Source organism: Falco naumanni, chromosome 11 (assembly GCF_017639655.2).
Source record: "Falco naumanni isolate bFalNau1 chromosome 11, bFalNau1.pat, whole genome shotgun sequence".
In the NCBI taxonomy this organism is placed as follows: Eukaryota; Metazoa; Chordata; class Aves; order Falconiformes; family Falconidae; genus Falco; species Falco naumanni.
The window spans coordinates 32,544,697-32,563,158 of NC_054064.1; the positions used below are offsets into that span (position 1 = coordinate 32,544,697).

At 38.9% G+C, this 18,462-nt stretch overlaps 1 protein-coding gene across 7 annotated transcripts in view; it reads left to right on the forward strand.

Annotated features, from left to right (window-relative positions):
- Nucleotides 1-18,462, forward strand: part of EFCAB7 (EF-hand calcium binding domain 7) — a 35,810-nt gene that overhangs the window by 15,581 nt on the left and 1,767 nt on the right. For 6 of the 7 annotated variants that reach the window (XM_040611276.1, XM_040611277.1, XM_040611279.1 and 3 more), the window contains 7 exons: nt 3,123-3,264; nt 8,611-8,720; nt 9,695-9,852; nt 10,054-10,187; nt 12,262-12,410; nt 14,297-14,506; nt 17,934-18,041. In XM_040611276.1, the coding sequence (XP_040467210.1) occupies nt 3,123-3,264; nt 8,611-8,720; nt 9,695-9,852; nt 10,054-10,187; nt 12,262-12,410; nt 14,297-14,506; nt 17,934-18,041 (1,011 nt within the window). The remainder of the gene's footprint in view (nt 1-3,122; nt 3,265-8,610; nt 8,721-9,694; nt 9,853-10,053; nt 10,188-12,261; nt 12,411-14,296; nt 14,507-17,933; nt 18,042-18,462) is intronic. The other variant, XM_040611282.1, reaches the window with a different exon arrangement.

The following is an 18,462-nucleotide window of genomic DNA, read 5'->3' on the forward strand; positions in this document are numbered from 1 at the left end:
TGTCAAGTATTAAGGATAAATCTTAATTTGCTGCATATGGACTTTACACGAAGTTAGGAGTCTTGGAAGTATTCGAATAAACAGTTCACTGAGAGTGGAATAGTACTAGAGGTGATTTAACAGACTAAACTACAAATTCAAATTCTAGGACAGACTTATGTTGTCTCTGATGTTAATATGGACTCCCATTATCCATCTGTTTGACTGAGAGAACTCTGTTGCTCCGTGTTTAATCCTCACTGTTAAGTCCCAGTAACGTTTTATCTCTATTCTCTTCTTTCCTAATTGTTCTCTGTGATTGGACGCCTTCTGCTTATCCTGTCACTAGAGATCTAGTTTAGTGGATAAAGATTGATACAAAATTTTTAGGTGGCCTTGTTAATTAGTTCTATACAACCCCATAGAAGGTGGCCAGGGACAGATCTCTGACTTTGTGGACCAAGTAGCATAGGTAGCTGCACTTCCACAAGGCTTAGGCCTAGCACCCTGTCAAGCAGATTGTGTCTGCTTTAAATGGCACTTGGCTTGCTTCTTTTTTCCTAGAACCCATGTGGTAGTTTTGTGGGTTTAAGAAATTTTATTTTTCAATGCTATTCATAATCTTATGTCTCTGCATCCCAACCAAGAATACACATTACAAGCTGTAGGTTAGGTCATGGCACAGAGTGTGCGAGGTTTTAAAACCTGATGGGATGATGTTGACCGTGTAGGTCACAGGAAGCCAAATCAAGTGCAGTTACATGCACGTTCCTCTTTGAAAGTGATGCCTGAAATGAAAAATCTTCTGAACTGCATACATGTTTTCTTGAAGAGCACTAGCTGTAGTCATCTGAAACAGAGCCATGGAATGAGCTAACAGCCAAACAGTATAGGTGGCAGGGTGTTGAATGCTTCACCTTGCTTTTCACTGTCTTATTTTGCAGTGTAGATAGCTGGTGAGATGAGATCATTGTTCCTCTAATAGCATGCTGTTTCCTCTGCATCTCTGATGGCAGAGAAGATAGGTTTCCACGAAGGCCCTGGATCCAACACGTTATTTTAACTGGAAAAGATTATGGGAGGAGAGGGAGTTGGTTATTAGCTTCCACCAGGGATTTGATGTCCCATATTACTTTAGATAACTTAATTGATCTTTGGCTTTTTGATAGCTTGTGCTCTGAGGAAGTACGTGTACTTCTAGAGTCTCTTAGAACTTCCTTAGCATAGTCTTAATTTTCTTGAAAAATCCTAAACCTCCAGAGAACAGCAGAAAGTAAGTTGCAAAGTATATAGTATTGGTACTTAGAAGTACTCCGTATTGTCAACTGTATGCAAATATAACTAGAAGAATTTGACATCTAAAATTGGTATGATGCATTATGCTACCAAAACTATTGGAGTACTGAAGATTAAATACTTGTTGCCTTTAGATCAACATCTTGAATGGGACCAGGGTAGTTTCACCATAATAAAGTGCAGTTTGAGATTAAGACAGTTTCCAGCTATGTAAAATCTGGAATTCTCATATACCTACATTCGTGTGTTCAGGGTGATATATTTTTATTTCTTTAAGGTGAAGATTCTTTTTATAGCTGAGTTTGTGCTATTTGTGTGAAACTTGTAAGAGTGATTAAGAGACAGAAAATGAAGTGAGAGATAGTATTAGATTCTGCAGTCTTTCTATGCCAACATAGATGGTGAGTTTTCTCAAAGTACGTTTCTTTGTTTTGGTTGATTTATAAAAGTTCTTAAAGCAGAAAGGAGTATAATAAAGATGAATTTGGTAATGTTTGAATGAGAAGTGTTTAGTATAGAGGAGTTGATTCTGTTCCCACAGAAATCAGTGGCAAAATTGTGGCACAGGACTGAAGGCTCTTAAATCCATGAGTTCCAGAGTACTTTACATTCTTAAGAAATGCAGAGTTCTGAATGGAGAAATTTAAATCCAGGATCAGAGCTACATGTATTACCACATGTGTTGCTTGGCATCCTGGGTGTATATACGCTAGTAAAGTCCAGTTCTTGCCTGACACCTTTAGGTCATTGACTGTAAAGTATCATCAACTGAGTGTGAATGCATTGTAATGAGGATCGGTTCTTTAAGAGGAGAAATGAATTGTAGCATTCTAATGAAGACTGTTTGGCCTCAGTTGGACTTAGTAGTAGTCAGACTCGTTACTGGGAGTTACATGCAAAAGTTTTCCATTTTTTACAAGCTCTCTTTTCAAATCTGTGTTAGCTTACCTGTGACATTGAACACTGAGCATGGGTACAGCCACCTGGACAGAGCTCTCCACTAAGATGACACTGAAAGCCTTCTGTTAGGCTCTGCTCAGAAACATTAGCTTCCATTGCTAGGAAAGTGACTAAAACCGTGGACTTAATCCAGATCAGTGAAGGCAAATCAAGAATGACTTCTGTTCCTCAAAGCATACAATACATCTATAGGTACTTCATTTTTATTTTGCTAAGGAAGTATCATTCTGATTGTATTTTAAATTGAAAATTGGGACTTGCTATTAAAAACAATAAAATTGAAGCATCTAGTTGTTTTAGCATCTCAGCAAAATCATGGCTTCTCTAGAAACGATATTATTCACACACAGAACAGTTTTCAGTTTGTTTTTCCAATACTTTTGACAGAAGTCAAGAAGAATCACTTAAATGGACCAGTGCTGGTGTTTGTGATTTGTCTGAAGGAAACAACTCCTCATTGTTCAGCTAATCAGTTACGTTCTTTGCTTGATTGGCCTGATGGAACTAATGTAGCAAAATTCCAGCCGTTCAGTGGCAAGTCACATAATTCAGAGAATTTTGTTAATTTAGATGATTCTTCATGACAATTTAAATTTCATTTCTAGTATTTGAGCATTGGGGAATTGTATGTTTTTCATGCATTTTCACAAGTGAAGCAGTATTACTAACTGCTCTGCAAAAATTAACTATGAAAAGGACTGTATGAGAAAATTACTTTTGTTTAAAGTAGAAGATCAGTGCTGTACCTTTTACAATATTGTAAAAAAAATACAGTGGTGTATTTTATGCAGGATTTATTAAATCCTCAAATTAATTAATATTTCAGAGAAGAAGCTTTTATCTTGATCAAAGATGAAGGCAACATCTAATATTTCCTTGGTTTCCAGGACTGGCAATGTGCACAATCCAAAGGATGCTTCTACTTAGAAGATGATGGTGAAATCATTAGTCACAAGTACAAGCTGTACTTACCTGAGAGGTCTACAGTATGTATTACCATCAAGCCTTTAAATGTTCGTCAGGTAGAAGGTAAGTGTATTTGTATTTCTTGGGAGAATTTTCCATTATAAAAAATATTTTCTCTTCTCATGCTGATACATCTCTCCCTTTCTTACTTTCAATACTTTGCGATATTTTTCTCTGTTGACAGAACCCTATTGAAAATACAACTTAACTTGTCACACCACATTTTCTGCTTCATGATTTTGTGCTCACTGCCTGGGCAGTGAAAATCAGCTAAGTCCCATTATCTTTCTGTTTGTAGTCAAGCAACCTCTTAGATTATTTTTGGCCATAGATTTGTGGAGTTTCTGATTACGAAATTGAAATGTTAGCACTGTTTGCAGTTACTTCCTTTAAGGTGTTGATGTACTTTGTGAGAAACGACGACACAAGGTGAGTATTGCCTGAAGGATCTTGTATTCTCCACATCAGATACTTCTGTAAATACTTAAAACAGATTGTGGCTTTTTATGGCAGTATGGTATCTTGATGTTTTCATTATGAATCTTGTCTGATGGATGTGTAGCATAGTATACCCATTTTAATTTTCATCTTAAAAGAGTGAAGTCCAGCATTAGAGCCACCTGAGATGAGTCAGTCTTTGTGCTCCTTTTTTCCAAACAGTGTTGGCTTTTTTCTCTCTGGTGATTCACCAAGGGTCTTCCGTTGCTACGTTGAAATTGTTTTTTCTCCATGTAGATTATTTCCTCTTTAATCCTGTGAAACATCCCAAAGATGTTTGAGTCATCTGGACTGGCTCTTGTGCTACAAGTTGGTAATTGGTTCTGATTGAGGTTGGTAATAAAAACTTCACTGCAAATAATTGAGGGAAAATAGTTATTTTTCAGTTACTATCTGGCTGAAATGGGAAGCTGATTGACTGACTTCTAATGGTGGTTTGATACTAACAGATTTGAATAACAGGATGTCTCAAGTGTTCTGCTCATAACTTTTCTTTTTTCATGTGGCGCCCTTTTAAACTGTGCCTTAGTATAGTTCTGCTGCAGGATTGTCCAGGCATTCTGTGTAACCAAAAAAATACTTGCTTCTCTTTTGTGAAGGGGAAAAAAAAAATTCTACTTCTACACTGTTGTAGCTTATGACGTGTCCAAACCTCAGTGCAGCACCTGAGGGACCATCAGACTCTCATGGAGAGGAAGGCAAAATGGCAGTTTATTGAAAGACTCAGGCACTTACATACAAGTAGCAGAGCCAGCCCTTCGTGGGCGGTTTTCTACTTAGTTCCTACGTTTCCGTCAGAACATGTGATCTTCCACATCACCACATCCCTATGCTACTACAATTCCCCCCTTCCATGCTAACAAAGATACAACGTTAAGTGCATTGGTGACGATGGTCAGTCATGTGAGCTAACAAAACATACTGTGCCTCTGCTGTGTCTAAGCGAGACTTAATAAATGCTACTAGTCTATTAAAAATGCAAGGTCCAAGAGTTAAAAGCAACATCAGAATAAGAAGAGGACCAGCAAGACTAGATAATAAAGTGGTTAGCCAGGGTGATTGGTTAAACCAGGATGCATACCATGCTTGCTGTGCCTCACGTTCTCGTTTATGCTGTAGCAAACCCTCACGCAATTTCGCTAGTGAATCTCTAACTATGCCCATGTGGTCCGCATAAAAACAGCACTCTTCCTGCAGGGCTGCACAGAGGCCTCCGTGTTGTAAGAAAAGAAGGTCTAGGCCCCGCCTTTCTGTAGGACCACCTCCGATAACAAGGATAGGGATTTCTCTAGGGCCGAGATAGATCGTTCAAGTCTTTCTAAATCCTCATCAACTGCTGCGCACAAGGAGGTCCAGCCGTTCCGTTGTTGAACTAGGGAGGTGATGGCAGTCGCCGTTCCAGTGATTCCAAGTGCCATGAGGGTTGCGACCATTATGGCCGTTATTGGCTCCCTCTTGACCCGGACAGGTGATGGTTGTTTTTCCCAGTGTGCATATATGTCCTCCAAGGGATGATACAGAATCCTTGGCATAACTAAGACTTGGATACAAAAATCAGTGATGTTATTAAAAAGTCCAAGTGATACACACGGTACAAGGCCCTTCCTGGAACAAATCCACCACCCTCCTTCTCCGGGAATAACCCATTTGACGTTTCCACTAAAGGACTGTTGGGAGATGTTATAAGCACACGAGACCCAGCTCCTGTTCACCCGGCCCAGACAGGTTCCCTCCCCCCGATCGCTGACATTGTGAGGCCGATATTAGACTTCTCCCACTTACATGAACCAGGGTTATCCTCCGTAGAGAAATTACAGGTGCCATTCCAAGCAATACCTTCATAAAACGGGGGTTTGGTGTCATAGCAGAGCCAACAGGGGTTAGTGAGGTCTGGATTAGATTCATTCAAGGTCAAATACATCGTCTGCACCATGGACCAAAGGGGGATAAGGGTCAGGGCTTTCGGTATGAGTCCTTTGAGGGACACAAATTGTACCTTTAGTCGCTTCAGGAGTTGTGTCAGGGGCACGGGTCTGTGGGGGTAGAAGCCCTGAGATTACTGTGTTGGGGCCTAGGGGCTGAGGTTGAGGGGTGTACCGTGGGGGTTCTTTTATGATTTTAATAAGGGTGCCCCTATCAGTACCTGATGTCCAAAGCATTACTCCCCAAGTTTTGCCAATAAACCAAGCTGGATTGGATGGGTTAGTGACATTTATCCACAGGTACCTACAATTCCCATGGTGCCATACCGTCCCACCATCTGTTTTAGAAGGGGCCTTACAGCCAAAGGGACCCCATGTTACCGTAAGAAATCTATCAGATTGACTCAGGGTCCACGCTGTGGCAATAGTTTCGCAACCCCAGTGGGCACAATAAAAATAACCAGGGGAATTACAATAACTTCTACCGGGATTTGAACTTGGGCACCAATATGTATTCCTACCATCAGTGTCCCATCTGCTACTGTTACTAGCACAATTCGGGGCTCGCCAACCATCCAGTAGATCTGGGCCCATCAGCTGACAGACCGTGATACTGAGGGAGGGAGCACCTGGAGTCACTATAGATTGTAGCATTCACGATTCTTGAAGTTGTATCAGTGTCCAGTTGTACCAAGGACACCAAAACCAGTAGCAGTGCTAAAAAACTTCGGATCCCTCCTCTTCCCTGTTTTATTTTGGTTAAAGTCCTCCCTTTGTTAGTTTGATAGACTGTACCCTTGTCTTCCTTATCTAGCAGTGCTGAGTGTGTCCTTGATCTCACTCCTCCCCTTGGGCTGATGTGTCTAGGCAACCAGTCTACGTCAGGTAGTTCATTGCTGGCTGCATTATCACAGTTTTTTGAGTCCTTCTCTTCATCTGAACTAGATGAAGGGGGAGTTGCCGTGTCCGAATAACTCGGCGGCTGTTCTCGCCGGCGCCATGTGTGGGTGTTGTCCCCTGCTTTGTCTATTCTGCGCAATCTGTCTTTGCCTTGCCTAATAGCCTCCTGTAACTGTTTTGCTGATTTTCAATCCTTTTCCTTCCGTCCTTGCTCCTTTTCTAACTCTGCCAACCGTCCTTTATGTTCTCTATCCTGCACACTATTTTCTTTTGCCTTATCCTTTGCCTTATCCCTTTCCTGCTGTTCTTGTTCCTCAACTTTTAATCTCCGCATTAAATTTGCCAAGTCATCTGTCGGGTATAAGTTCTTTTGTTCCCACTTTGCATTCTTCTCTTCTACCGGATAGCATTCCATCTTTCTTTCTGACGGTGGGCTGTCTGGTAGATTACCCGGTGGACTAGGAGGAGGGCTAGGAGGTTTAGAGTCCCCTGCTACTGAAGTGGCCACCTGCGTTTCCCGATTTATTCCTGGGAGCCGAGGACACTCCGTACCAAGTATAGATGCTCCCGCCACAGCCCATATTTGAGCCCCTTCAAGTTTTTTGTTCATAGCACGACATATCTTACCCCAGGTTGAACCCCACGCCGTTGTGCCCGGTTCTCAGATACCCAAATTTCTTGTTCAGATAACTCCCACAGTTGACAACACATAATATCTTGCGGGTTAACAATCAACCCTCTGCCCTTCATCCATAGGATGATTTCCGTTATATCTTTTCGCGGGCATTTTTCCCACGTGTCCTTCACCCATTTTTTCAATACTTGTACCACGGAATCAACATCAACATATTTTTCCAGCTTCATCACCCCTCCGGAGCTCCAGCGTCATCCAGCACGCTGCCTCCCAGGATCACGTGGGAGTCGCCACTTGTTGTAGCTTATGACGTGTCCAAACCTCAGCGCAGCACCTGAGGTACCATCAGCTCTCAGACTCTCATGGAGAGGAAGGCAAAATGGCAGTTTATTGAAAGACACAGGCACTTATATACAAGTAGCAGAGCCAGCCCTTCGTGGGCGGTTTTCTACTTAGTTCCTACGTTTCTGTCAGAACACGTGACCTTCCGCATCACCACATCCCTATGCTACTACACTACACAACGTTACTGTCCTGTATGTAGAAATATCTTCTGTTACGGAGAGGAAGGCATAATGCTTCTATGTAAGGAAGAGATTAATGTTAGCAGAGCAATTACCTTTTCATGAGAAATCAAAAATACCTTCACATTTTTAAAAAAGCTATGTGGTGTGTAGCCACTCTTTGCTATTCGTGACTCCTAACTGTAGAAAAACTAAGCCCCTACATTCATTGTTTTGCTGTGGGTTGATTAACTTGAAGACCACTTAATAGCTCATTTATTGATTGTGCCAGGAACTGAGCAGCTACAAGAAATCAGAGAGATTCAAATGGCATCTGTTAAACATCTAAGTAGGACCAGGCCTCCATTCCAGTCCATCCCAAGACAAACAAATCATACGTGATCAGACAAATCATATGTGATGCCATGTAGGAGGATCTTTCAACTTAAATTTAAAATATGATTTAAACTTACACTTCTGAGATATAAATCTTCTGGTATCCCTAGCTTTTGCACATAATCTGGGTTTCCAGTCTAGATGGGTTTAACAATATTTTACAGAACATCAGATGAGAATATGATATAATTTTGCTAACATACTTAATTGCAAATATCTAGGAGCCTTAGTATAAAGAAAAGTAATAATAATAATAATAATAATGTTCTAATGGTAGAAAACAACAAAAAGAGCTTCCTTAACTACCAAAGCTTTTAGTATTAGACCTACTAATAGTAATCATTATCTGCAAGTGTCACAATACTTGGAACAATTTATCTGATTGGCCTAAACAGGAAAGGAAATCCCAATAGCATATAATGGATTTTTTTTTTTCCTATCTTGCTTTAACAGGGATCAGTTTTATAAATACCATGGAAATACCTACTTTGGATTGAAAGAAAAACAGTTTTGTGCCATTATTAAGCATTTTTCTTGGCAATGTTTTTCTTTTTAGGAAAACCTTGTAATTGGTTGTCAGTGGATACAGCTTTGTATATTCTGAAGGAAAGTGAAACCCAAGAAAATCTACACCTTATGAGCTTTACTGAACAACAAAACAAAGAGGTTAGATATTTTTGTTGTCTTCCTGTTTTGATTGTTACATCTTTAAATGCTGCATGGGTGAGTTCCCATGTGTTCGGAAGTAATTCAAACTGTACCTAATCAAACTAGAGAAGAAACACTTGTTCTGTGCATGTTCCCTTTCAAAATGGACAGCAGCTGTGCAAGGTGAGATGTAATACAGTCTTACTTACGCCCTTTGGATGGGCTGAATTGCAAGCCACATGTGTGGAAGTTTAATGAAATTCTTGTGAGGACCATATTATCACGTGGTGTGTTAGCAAATACTTCTGAGTTGCTGGTTATCTGTATAGATGTGGGGTGTGGAAACTCATTTGTATCCCTCCATCTTGAAAAATAAAATGTCAAAGGTAAAATTTGTTAACATTTCCTTTTGTTTTCTTTCTCCTTGCTATATGTATGGTTTTGAACTTCATAGTGCACAGAATATTCTTATGCTATAAGAAATAAAGGAGGAGAAATGTCAGCGTTAGCTTACTTCCCCCTTCCAAGCCACAGGGAACTCAGCTTGCTTCTTAAACCCTACATTACTTGTGACTTTTTAAATAGGAAGATTTTGCTGCTAGTTTGAACAAAGCTGAATAGTGAGGGAGGAAATTAAAAACTCAGTGGGTTTGTCTGCTTCTGACTGCTTTTTAGTGTAACAATTAAAGTGTGTTACAGATCTGAAAAGTGATAGGGCTGTTACTAGGCATTTCTAGTAATGACTGTTATCCCCTCATCTCAGGTCCTGTATGTTTTTCTTAATCTTATTATAACTAAGACATTCACTAGGTTTTTTGTCTTTAAAATGGCATCACATAGCATCTCACTGTAGACGTTTTCTTTAAGGAAAGAGCCTAGCGTTACCAGTGTTTTCAAGTAATTAATCACTTCTTAAATGATACCTTTCCTTATTACTAGTGATATTCATACAGAAATAACTTACAAACTTGTCTGTCTTCCTTCAAGAGTAGATGTTTGGATGGAGAGGGGAGCTTGGATCAGGTGTTTACTGGCTGCTCCCATTCACAACAGGCTGTAGGTTGAAGAAGGTAAAAACACAAAGTACTGGAGAAGCAAAACTGGTGTATAGAGGTGAAGATGGAGACCTGGCTCTGACCAAGGAGTTCCGGTGAGTTGTGTTCCTAGATAGGCACAGTAACCATCATAAAAATGTGTGCTCCAAAGAGCATCTAGCTTTTTAAAAGCTGTATGTTACTGAAGTACTGTTTGTACAGAATATTCTCAAATAGACTGAATAGTTATTGACAATACTGTGAGGCAGTAAATGAAATAAGTATTTGGAAATAGTTCTGCCTTTTTCATCTTTTAGAGCAGCATTATTGGATATATTTGAAACAATTGATTTGGATGGAAATGGCCTTCTGAGTTTGGAGGAATACAATTTCTTTGAACTGAGAACTAGTGGTGAGAAATGTGATGAGGAAGCATGGGCTGTATGTAAGGGTAAGTTCTTTGCTGTGCTTGATACAACTAATTAGGGCTATCATTCTACTTGCAAGCTGTTGTTCATAGTATCGTATTATGTATCTAGTATAGAAGAACAGAAAGTTTTGTAGCCTACAGCAAGAACGTGTGTAGATACTGTTCTCGCTTTGTTTTTCTTTTTTTCCTTTTCTAGTCTCCTGTCTTTTGTTTTGCTTCATTCTGGTTTGTGTGCCACTGACCTTCTGCTGAGAAAATTCTTCCCATTGCTAACTGCAGAGTTGTAGGTGAAAGATTTTGTAGCTGCCAAAACCTACAGGTTTTCTAATCATGGATCATATGGTGAATTAAACTGTAAGAGGTATTCATTTAATCAATCTCTTTTCTACAGATTAAGCTGGTACTGCTTTTATATTTCACAAAGTGTTGAGAGGGACTTTGAAATAGTGTGTATATGATGCTTTAAAAATGCCATCTAGAGCTTATGATGACTGTTTGGAAAATTAATTAGAAAATGCCTGTTGCAACTATACATTTTTTCAGGTGTAAGCAGTTAAAAGTCATTAAAAATCTGTCTTTTGAAGGTTCATATATGGTGTGTCAGTTTGTCCATATTGTGCTATATGACAACATGAGATTCTGAGACTTCCATGGGTAAGATGGGGAAGCTTGACAGTTAAAACTTTCAGCTGTGCTTTGTTTTCTGTCTGCTGATACATCTCATCAATGTTACTGGAGGTCCTGCCAGCTTGCAGCAGTGTTGGGCCACAGATATCAATGTTAAAGAAAAAAGGAGGTCTGTGGCATTGTGAAGGCCTTGAGAATGCACATATTTACCTTGTAACAGGGCTAGGAGAATACAACCACCAGTGACTATAGGCTGCTCTAATAATACAGTGCGTGAAAGCAGTGGTTTCAAAGCATGGGCAGTTTAGCCGCACTTGTGTGAACAGACTGCACATCTAGAAACGATTCTATGAAAATTAGAGGAAACTATAAGAAATAGTTTTTCTGCAACTTGTGTCTGACATGCCAGTATGGCATATCATTGTATATCAGCCCAAGTCATCTTTGATATAATACATTTGTAGGCTATGACACATTGCTTAATTTGGGCCAAAATACTTCACGTCTGGCAAGTCCTGCTAATTACTTCTCCCCAGAACACTCTAAGATAGTGGATTTTTTCCAAAATGACAGAAAGCTCATATAGAAATACTTTTCTATAAATGAGTTTCTCATCTGTTTCGTCCCTATCCTTTGCCACACTTTATGCCTTTGTCAGTGTTGCACCTCTGTGCACTGGTCTCAACATGCATAGGAGGGGTATATATATATGTGTGTGAAGTATGTAAGAGAGGAAAGAGAATATGGTGAATGTTTTACTAGGTCATTAATCAGTTGAAGGGTTCAGACGAATATCATAAATCTTGACACCAAAGTTCAAGCCATTTATTATAGCATCTGTACCCTTAGATAGATTTATTAAATTGGTAATCCCTTTTTAATAATATATAGTAAAGATTTAGCATTGTTATGAAGATGAGAAAACCATTTTAAAAAATCTCTGACACAAGGACATTTCAATTATGTGTTTGCTGACATTAGAGTGGTCTATCTGTGATATTCTATCTAGAGAGGGGTGTTAGAATTACTGGCATTTTATTGCTTTTTAGGAACTAAGTAAATCATTTCTGTATCAAGGACCTCAAGCGCTAAGGGTGCTGGCTCCAGCAGGCTTCCATTTCCCATTCCTAATATACCCCATTCTGCAAATCTCAACCACAACAAACACTGCTAGCAAAAAGAAAAAAAAATATAAACTCTTTCTGTTTTGAAATCTCACCCTCTTTTGGGTTATACAAGAGGCCAGCTGTTTCTAGTCATTATCTAAAATCCACAGGGAAGCTCTGCAAAGAGCATGTATCTGGTCAGGGACATCTTTCCCAAATAATATGGGAGAGCCTGAGGTGGCGCGAATGGCTCCATCTTTCAAACCCTGTTAACATAAGTGGGAGTTTGGCTTTGGAAGGATGAAGGGTGTTTGCAGAGAGAACAGATGTTTAAGTGCTACCTTATATTTCTTTTTAAATAGATAATTTTGATATGAAGAAGAATGAACTAACAAGACAAGGATTTATGGATTTGAATCTAATGGAAGCCAATGACCGTGAAGGGGATCCTAGTGACCTTTGGGTCACTTTATTGTCTCTGGGCTACAACAAAGCATTAGAAATGACAGAGGTATGATAGCCATATAGCAAAAATAACTGCTTCACATACAACTTTCCACACATGTTTAACTGCAGTACTGTTTCTGTCATAAATTGATTTGAGTAGGTCAGTGATCCAGTCCAAAAACTGTTAATACAGGGTTTACACTATGACTTTTGGTCATTATGGTATCCTTAGGTATGCTTTCTTAGGATAACACTGGCGTTGTTGAAGGAGGAAATTTGCCTTCTGTTTTAGAGAAAGCCAGTGTTTTGTGGGGTTGTACAGGAAGGAATCTTGGGTTATACCTGTGGAAAGAATTCGTGCACCTAGCTGGTAGGAAGTGATAAGAAGACAGTGATGGTAAACTGTGACCTGTCAGCAAACCTACAAAATGTGTGACTTGCTCTGCTTAAAAAAATCACTTTCCTGGCCGAGGAGGCCACAACATAAGTGGGTAAGGATAGGTAACTTTTTTCCCCCCACGTGGTTCAGAATTCGTAATTCTTAGACATGGCTATTTCTGTTACTGTTGCCTTTCACTACAGTGTCTGAAGGTGTTCAACGTACAGGTTTAATGAAGGGGCTTCAGGTGGCACACTGTTTATTTTACAGGACCAGGGATTATTTCTCTTATGTTTATGCTTGCTTATAGAGTTATTTATTTATTTATTTATTCAGAAACAGTAGCAGTGTTGATGTTAATAGCTCTTACTAAAGAAAGAGGATCTCTTTAATGACGAGAAAAAAATTATGAAAAATTAATGGATACATTAAATATGCAGATAGTCATTTAAGTTTCATTTCCAAGGAAAGCTGATTTTTTAAAATCATCATCTGATTATATTCTTTCATTAACATTTGTTAAACCAGGGTTAGCATAGTCACCATATAATATATATCCGTGTGTGGAACAAATATATGCAGACCCAAAAGTACTCAGTATGGCTGAGAGAACATCAGTTTTCTTGCAGTGAAAATCTTGAGGTCATGGTGAATGATTTCTTGATGGTGAACACTTTCTCCTTTTCCTGCGAGTATGGTTAGTAGAGGAGCTATAAAATCGTCTTTCTGCATTTCAGACGTAAGAGGGAGCTATTCTCTAAGAAAAGATTTGGGGAGGTATTTCTCAAGTTAAAGAGATTTCAGAAAGGTATTTTGTGCCTTATACTAGCTGTGGTTTATGGCTATGGTCTTTGCTTTCCAAAGGACAACATACCTCTCTGAAACTCTCTGATTTTATTAATCTAAAAATGTACATCTACTTAACATATGCCTATAACTTAACCCTTTAATTCCTCAATTTTACGTGGTTTAAGAGATTAATATTTCGGGAGCATTGAGCCCCTAACAAATTAAAGACAGAATCTGAGAAATCCTAGTGGATTCCAATAGCCATTTGAAAGAAACTGAGGTGCTATTACTGAGCCTAACAACTAGGAGTTTTTGTTTTCTTACAGGTACTAATCTCAGCCAAGATATTGTAAAAGCAGAGTGCTTAATGCAGCATTGCGCATAATTTAAATCTGTAGCAAGAGTGTGACAGGTAAAGGAGGCAGGTTTATTTCAGACACTGAAATACATTCATACTTCTCCTTAATTCCTTTATTTTGTTTTTAATTCCTTGTACGTTTTGCTATCCACGAAAGGATTTGCTATGTTGGAGCTGAATGCACCAAACTGCATCTTGAGTGTAATGTGATTGGCATGAAAAACATTCATTTGTCCTGAGTGTTCACTTGGTTTAAAAGATTGCCGCAGCTCTCGGGTTTTAAGTGTTTAATGTTCAGGGACATACTCATATTTGGGTAATTCTGTGTCAGAGCATATATGAAAATACTTAGGAGCTGTGGATGAAAATCTGAGGGGGAAAACTACAGATAAAGTCATGATGAAACTAATTTTCTCCATTACAGGCATGTCCCTTTGTCATTGACATCTATGCAGAAAAATGCAAACCCAAAATTAAAGCCATATATCTAGAGGCAGGGAGCTCACAACTCAACAGGGCTATCTGCAAGTCTGTTGTTAATAAAGGAGAGGCCAAAGTAATGGATGGCTGTGAAAACATAATCATCTATACCTACAAAGCGGGCAGGAGAATCACTTCTGTTATTGAAAATAAGGTACGGCATTAGACTTCTGTAAGGTACTTTGTGTTAATGTGCATTATTGTTCTTCTTCCGTCCTTACATCATTTTTGAGAACTACATTTTCTCATTTTTGATATCAACTTTTGTTAACTACTTCATTAAAAAAAAAAATTAGTGCCTGATGCAAAGCTCTTTTTGACATATGACTCAGACTTTAAAAGAGTCTAGATCAGTGTTCTTGGAAGGGACAGCTTATTATAATGAGGCAAACAGTTTTAAGTATTATTTAGAATCTGAATATTTGCTTGTGTTCACATTCCAATTTGACAGTATGTTGATAATTATTTGAGACATAGTATGTTCATAATACCAGAAAACAAATACTAGGAAGAGGGAATAGAATTACAGAAAAACTACAGCATTTACATGATTTAGTGTTTTCATTGTGCGTAAGAAAGTAGAAGAACAATGATTTGCATTGATTGTGTTTTAGAAGTGTATTATGGATGAACTCTTAACTGGCTAGTCTGACAGGTTTACTTTCTTACTGATCCAAGCTAAGAATTGTAAATCCAAGCAAAAGTGGATGGTGAGAAGCAGAGATTTTAAATCTTTTTGCATAGATTGTAATGAATGCTTTTTATTCTCAGTTTCATTTCTGTCAGGAACTGTGAGTAGATAAATACAGTGCAGTAAGATGCTAAACTTTAGATGCTTTACATTTTAAAAGATCATAGCAAGAAGTGTATTTTTAAATCTACAAACATGCGAAAGGGGGTGGGTTGATGGACTAATATTAGGAGTGAATGCTGTGGCCCCTTGGAACTACAGGTTTAGATCTGCACTTCGCCCTTTAGGGTAGATATACTGGAGTTATTTATATGTTTGGGGATATGTCAGAGAAGGAGATGAGCTCTGTACTGAGGCAGCTGGATGCTGTCTGATTAAAATCACTGACCGCTGCCATTTATACCATTTGGGCTTATTTGCAGACAACACCAAGTTGGGTGGGACTGTTGAACTGCTAGAGGGTAGGAAGGCTCTACACAGGGTTCTAGGCAGGCTGGATCGCTGGCTGTAGGGACACGTAGGGTCTAGAGCACAAGTGTTATGAGGAGCAGCTGAGGGAACTGGGGTTGTTTAGCCTGGAGAACAGGAGGCTCAGGGGAGACCTTCTCGCTCTCTACAGCTGCCTGAAAAGAGGTTGTAGAGAGGTGAGGCTGGTCTCTTCTTCCAGGTAACAAGCGATGGGATGAGAGGCAATGGCCTCAGGTTGTGCTGGGGGAGGTTTAGGTTGGATATTAGGAAAAATGTCTTAATGGAAGGGATTGTCAAGCCCTGGAACAGGCTGCCCAGGGAAGGGGTGGAGTCCTCATCCCTGGAGGTATTTAAAAGATCCATAGACGTGGTGCTTAGGGACATGGGTTAGTGGTGGGCTTGGCAGTGCTGGGTTAATGGTTGGACTTGATGATCTCAAAGGTCTTTTCCAATCTAAACGATTCTGTGATTCTATTCTATAAAAGAATTTAATAAAATTCAATTTTATGCATCTGTCTTCTAAGATTCCCACAATGCAAGCAGTCTGGTTATACCTTCAGTTATTGTACTGATGATTTCAATGGAAATAATTGTTTCTGTTATTTCTCTAATTAAATTAAGGAAATATGGTAGCTCCTGAGAGATTCCCTTTTTAGTCTTGTGTATGTATTTAATCAGTGGGTAAAGAAAGGTGTCTTTTAACTCTCCCTAGTTAGGGTGTGAGCTGGAGAGATTAAACGACCTTGCATACAGAGCATCAAATTTCTGAGAGAGTAAGCAGCACCAAATCTATTCTTTGCCTATTTGTGTGCCAAAATAAATAGTTAATGAAGCATTTCCTATCATCCAAAGCACAAGCTTACTCTAATATACCCTCCGTGCTAGATGAATCTCTGTGACCTTGTTTATATTATAGGAAGATACTTTTTGGCACAGACAATTCTTTTGTTTGCCTTTATCTCACTGCCATGTAGAAATGAGGACTTCACCAAAGTGATGCCAGAGCAGACAGATCAAAGTCATAAGCAGCTCAATGCTAAATTGTGTTTAATTTCTGCAACACCACCGTATTTCAAGAATTATTATATTTACACTCAGCTATCCACAAACCCTTTGTACTGTGAGCACTAGAGATAACTTTTTTTGGTCAGTCCTTACCAGTCTTAATGGTAGCCTCTTTGCTGCCTAAGGTTGATTGTGTGAAGTGACTGTGTTTCTATTCCAATTCTCAATACAGAGAGAATGTTGGATAACATTGTCTAAGAATCAGACATTTTCCAATGTCTCTATCAAATTGCAATTTATCTAGAGACAGCTGAAAAGCAGGGTATATAGCATGTCCTTAGGTCTTGTGTCTTGAGTATTGCCTGGAATAAACTGGCGGTTAATGAGTTTTCCATTACCCACATATCTTGGATTTTTTTTTTATATATATCTTGGATCCTTCTTGGAAGCATTTGCACAGCAGGAATGTCTGTTCTTTAAGTGATTGTACTTATATGAAATTTCTCAAATATTTTAAAAAATCTCTATAAAGGCTAGCTGATTTTATTCAAGAGAATGTTTGAAACAAACCATGTGCAGCAGATTGGGATGGGTCACATCTTGATGAGTGTCTCTTCCAAACACCTTTGTGAGGTGTTGTCTTTGATTTGTGGCAGTAAGGAACTAGTGAGGATTCCTGGTCATTTAGTACAACAGGAGACTAAATATGAAGGATGCTCCTACTGCTTAAATTGGGCATTTAACTTCAGTTGTTAGGAGCTGAATCTCTATGTAGTTGGTGAGAATTTATGAACATGTAGTATGAGCTCCTGAGGGAATGGCCTTTTGCTGGTGGGATAGGAACTTTGAAAATCAGAATGGCCATTCAATGTCAGATTAAGATTCTTTTATGTTTCCATAAATGACCTGTAGGAGATGTTGCAAGTACAAAAACTGGGCAAGCATCCAGTGACGCTTCTCTAGATTGCGGTCCTAGCCTCTAGTGATGTGCAATTCAAGGAGTACTTGAGTCAGAAATACTTTATTTGTACTTAAAATCCCTTCGTCTTTTTTTCTAGTATGAATTTATCCAGTCACCTTTGGAAACTGTGAACCACCATCAGCAACGATGCGTGGCACAAAGTTTTCTCACTCAGTGGTGCTCCCATGTTGTATCTTCACAAGTGCTTAAGTTATTTCAGTGAATCTTAAATGACTATTGACAGTGAGTCCAGGCTCATTGTCCAGACTGTGATGATGCTAAGATACGCTTGAAATTGTTACTCTTCAAAGAGAATAGACATCAGCATCCTTAAAGCATTTCCATCCTGTACAATAGCAAAGTTAGAGGAAGTAAGAGGAATGTGTAGTTGTTACATAAAGAACAGCCACTTAACCATTAGGACTAATGCGTTCCTTCATGTTTTTTCACTTGCAGTCTGAAAACAAAGTGATTATTCATGTCAACAATGAGCAGAGTAAGAACTGCCTAAGTAGTAGGGGACTGACTGTTTTTGCTGTAGAAGTGGCACCAAAATCCATGATGGTAAGATTTTTATTGTTTAGCCAACTTAAAATCTAAGCAAGAAGAAAAAAACGTGACATCTTTGCAGTTCCCTTTTGCAGGTCTTTTATTGTGATAATGAGTGTGTGGATAGTGGCATCTTAATCACCAGTACAGATCAGAAACAGTTCTCGGTATTTCAAAACTGAACATGTACTTGATGTATCCATGTTTTTCTGTGCAGATTGCTATAAAAATCCATAGCTGTTCAATTTTTGATAGGTGTGCCTATTTCAGTGGGCCATCCAATACATGTACCGTTTATTCTTTTTCTTTTATTCTTTTTCTTATATTCTTTTTCTAAGGCTGTATTTTCTTTTTTTTTACTTGGCGAATTTTAATCAGATATATTGATGTCTGTGAGAAACAGACCAAGTATGCACTAGTCAGAAACAAAAATATA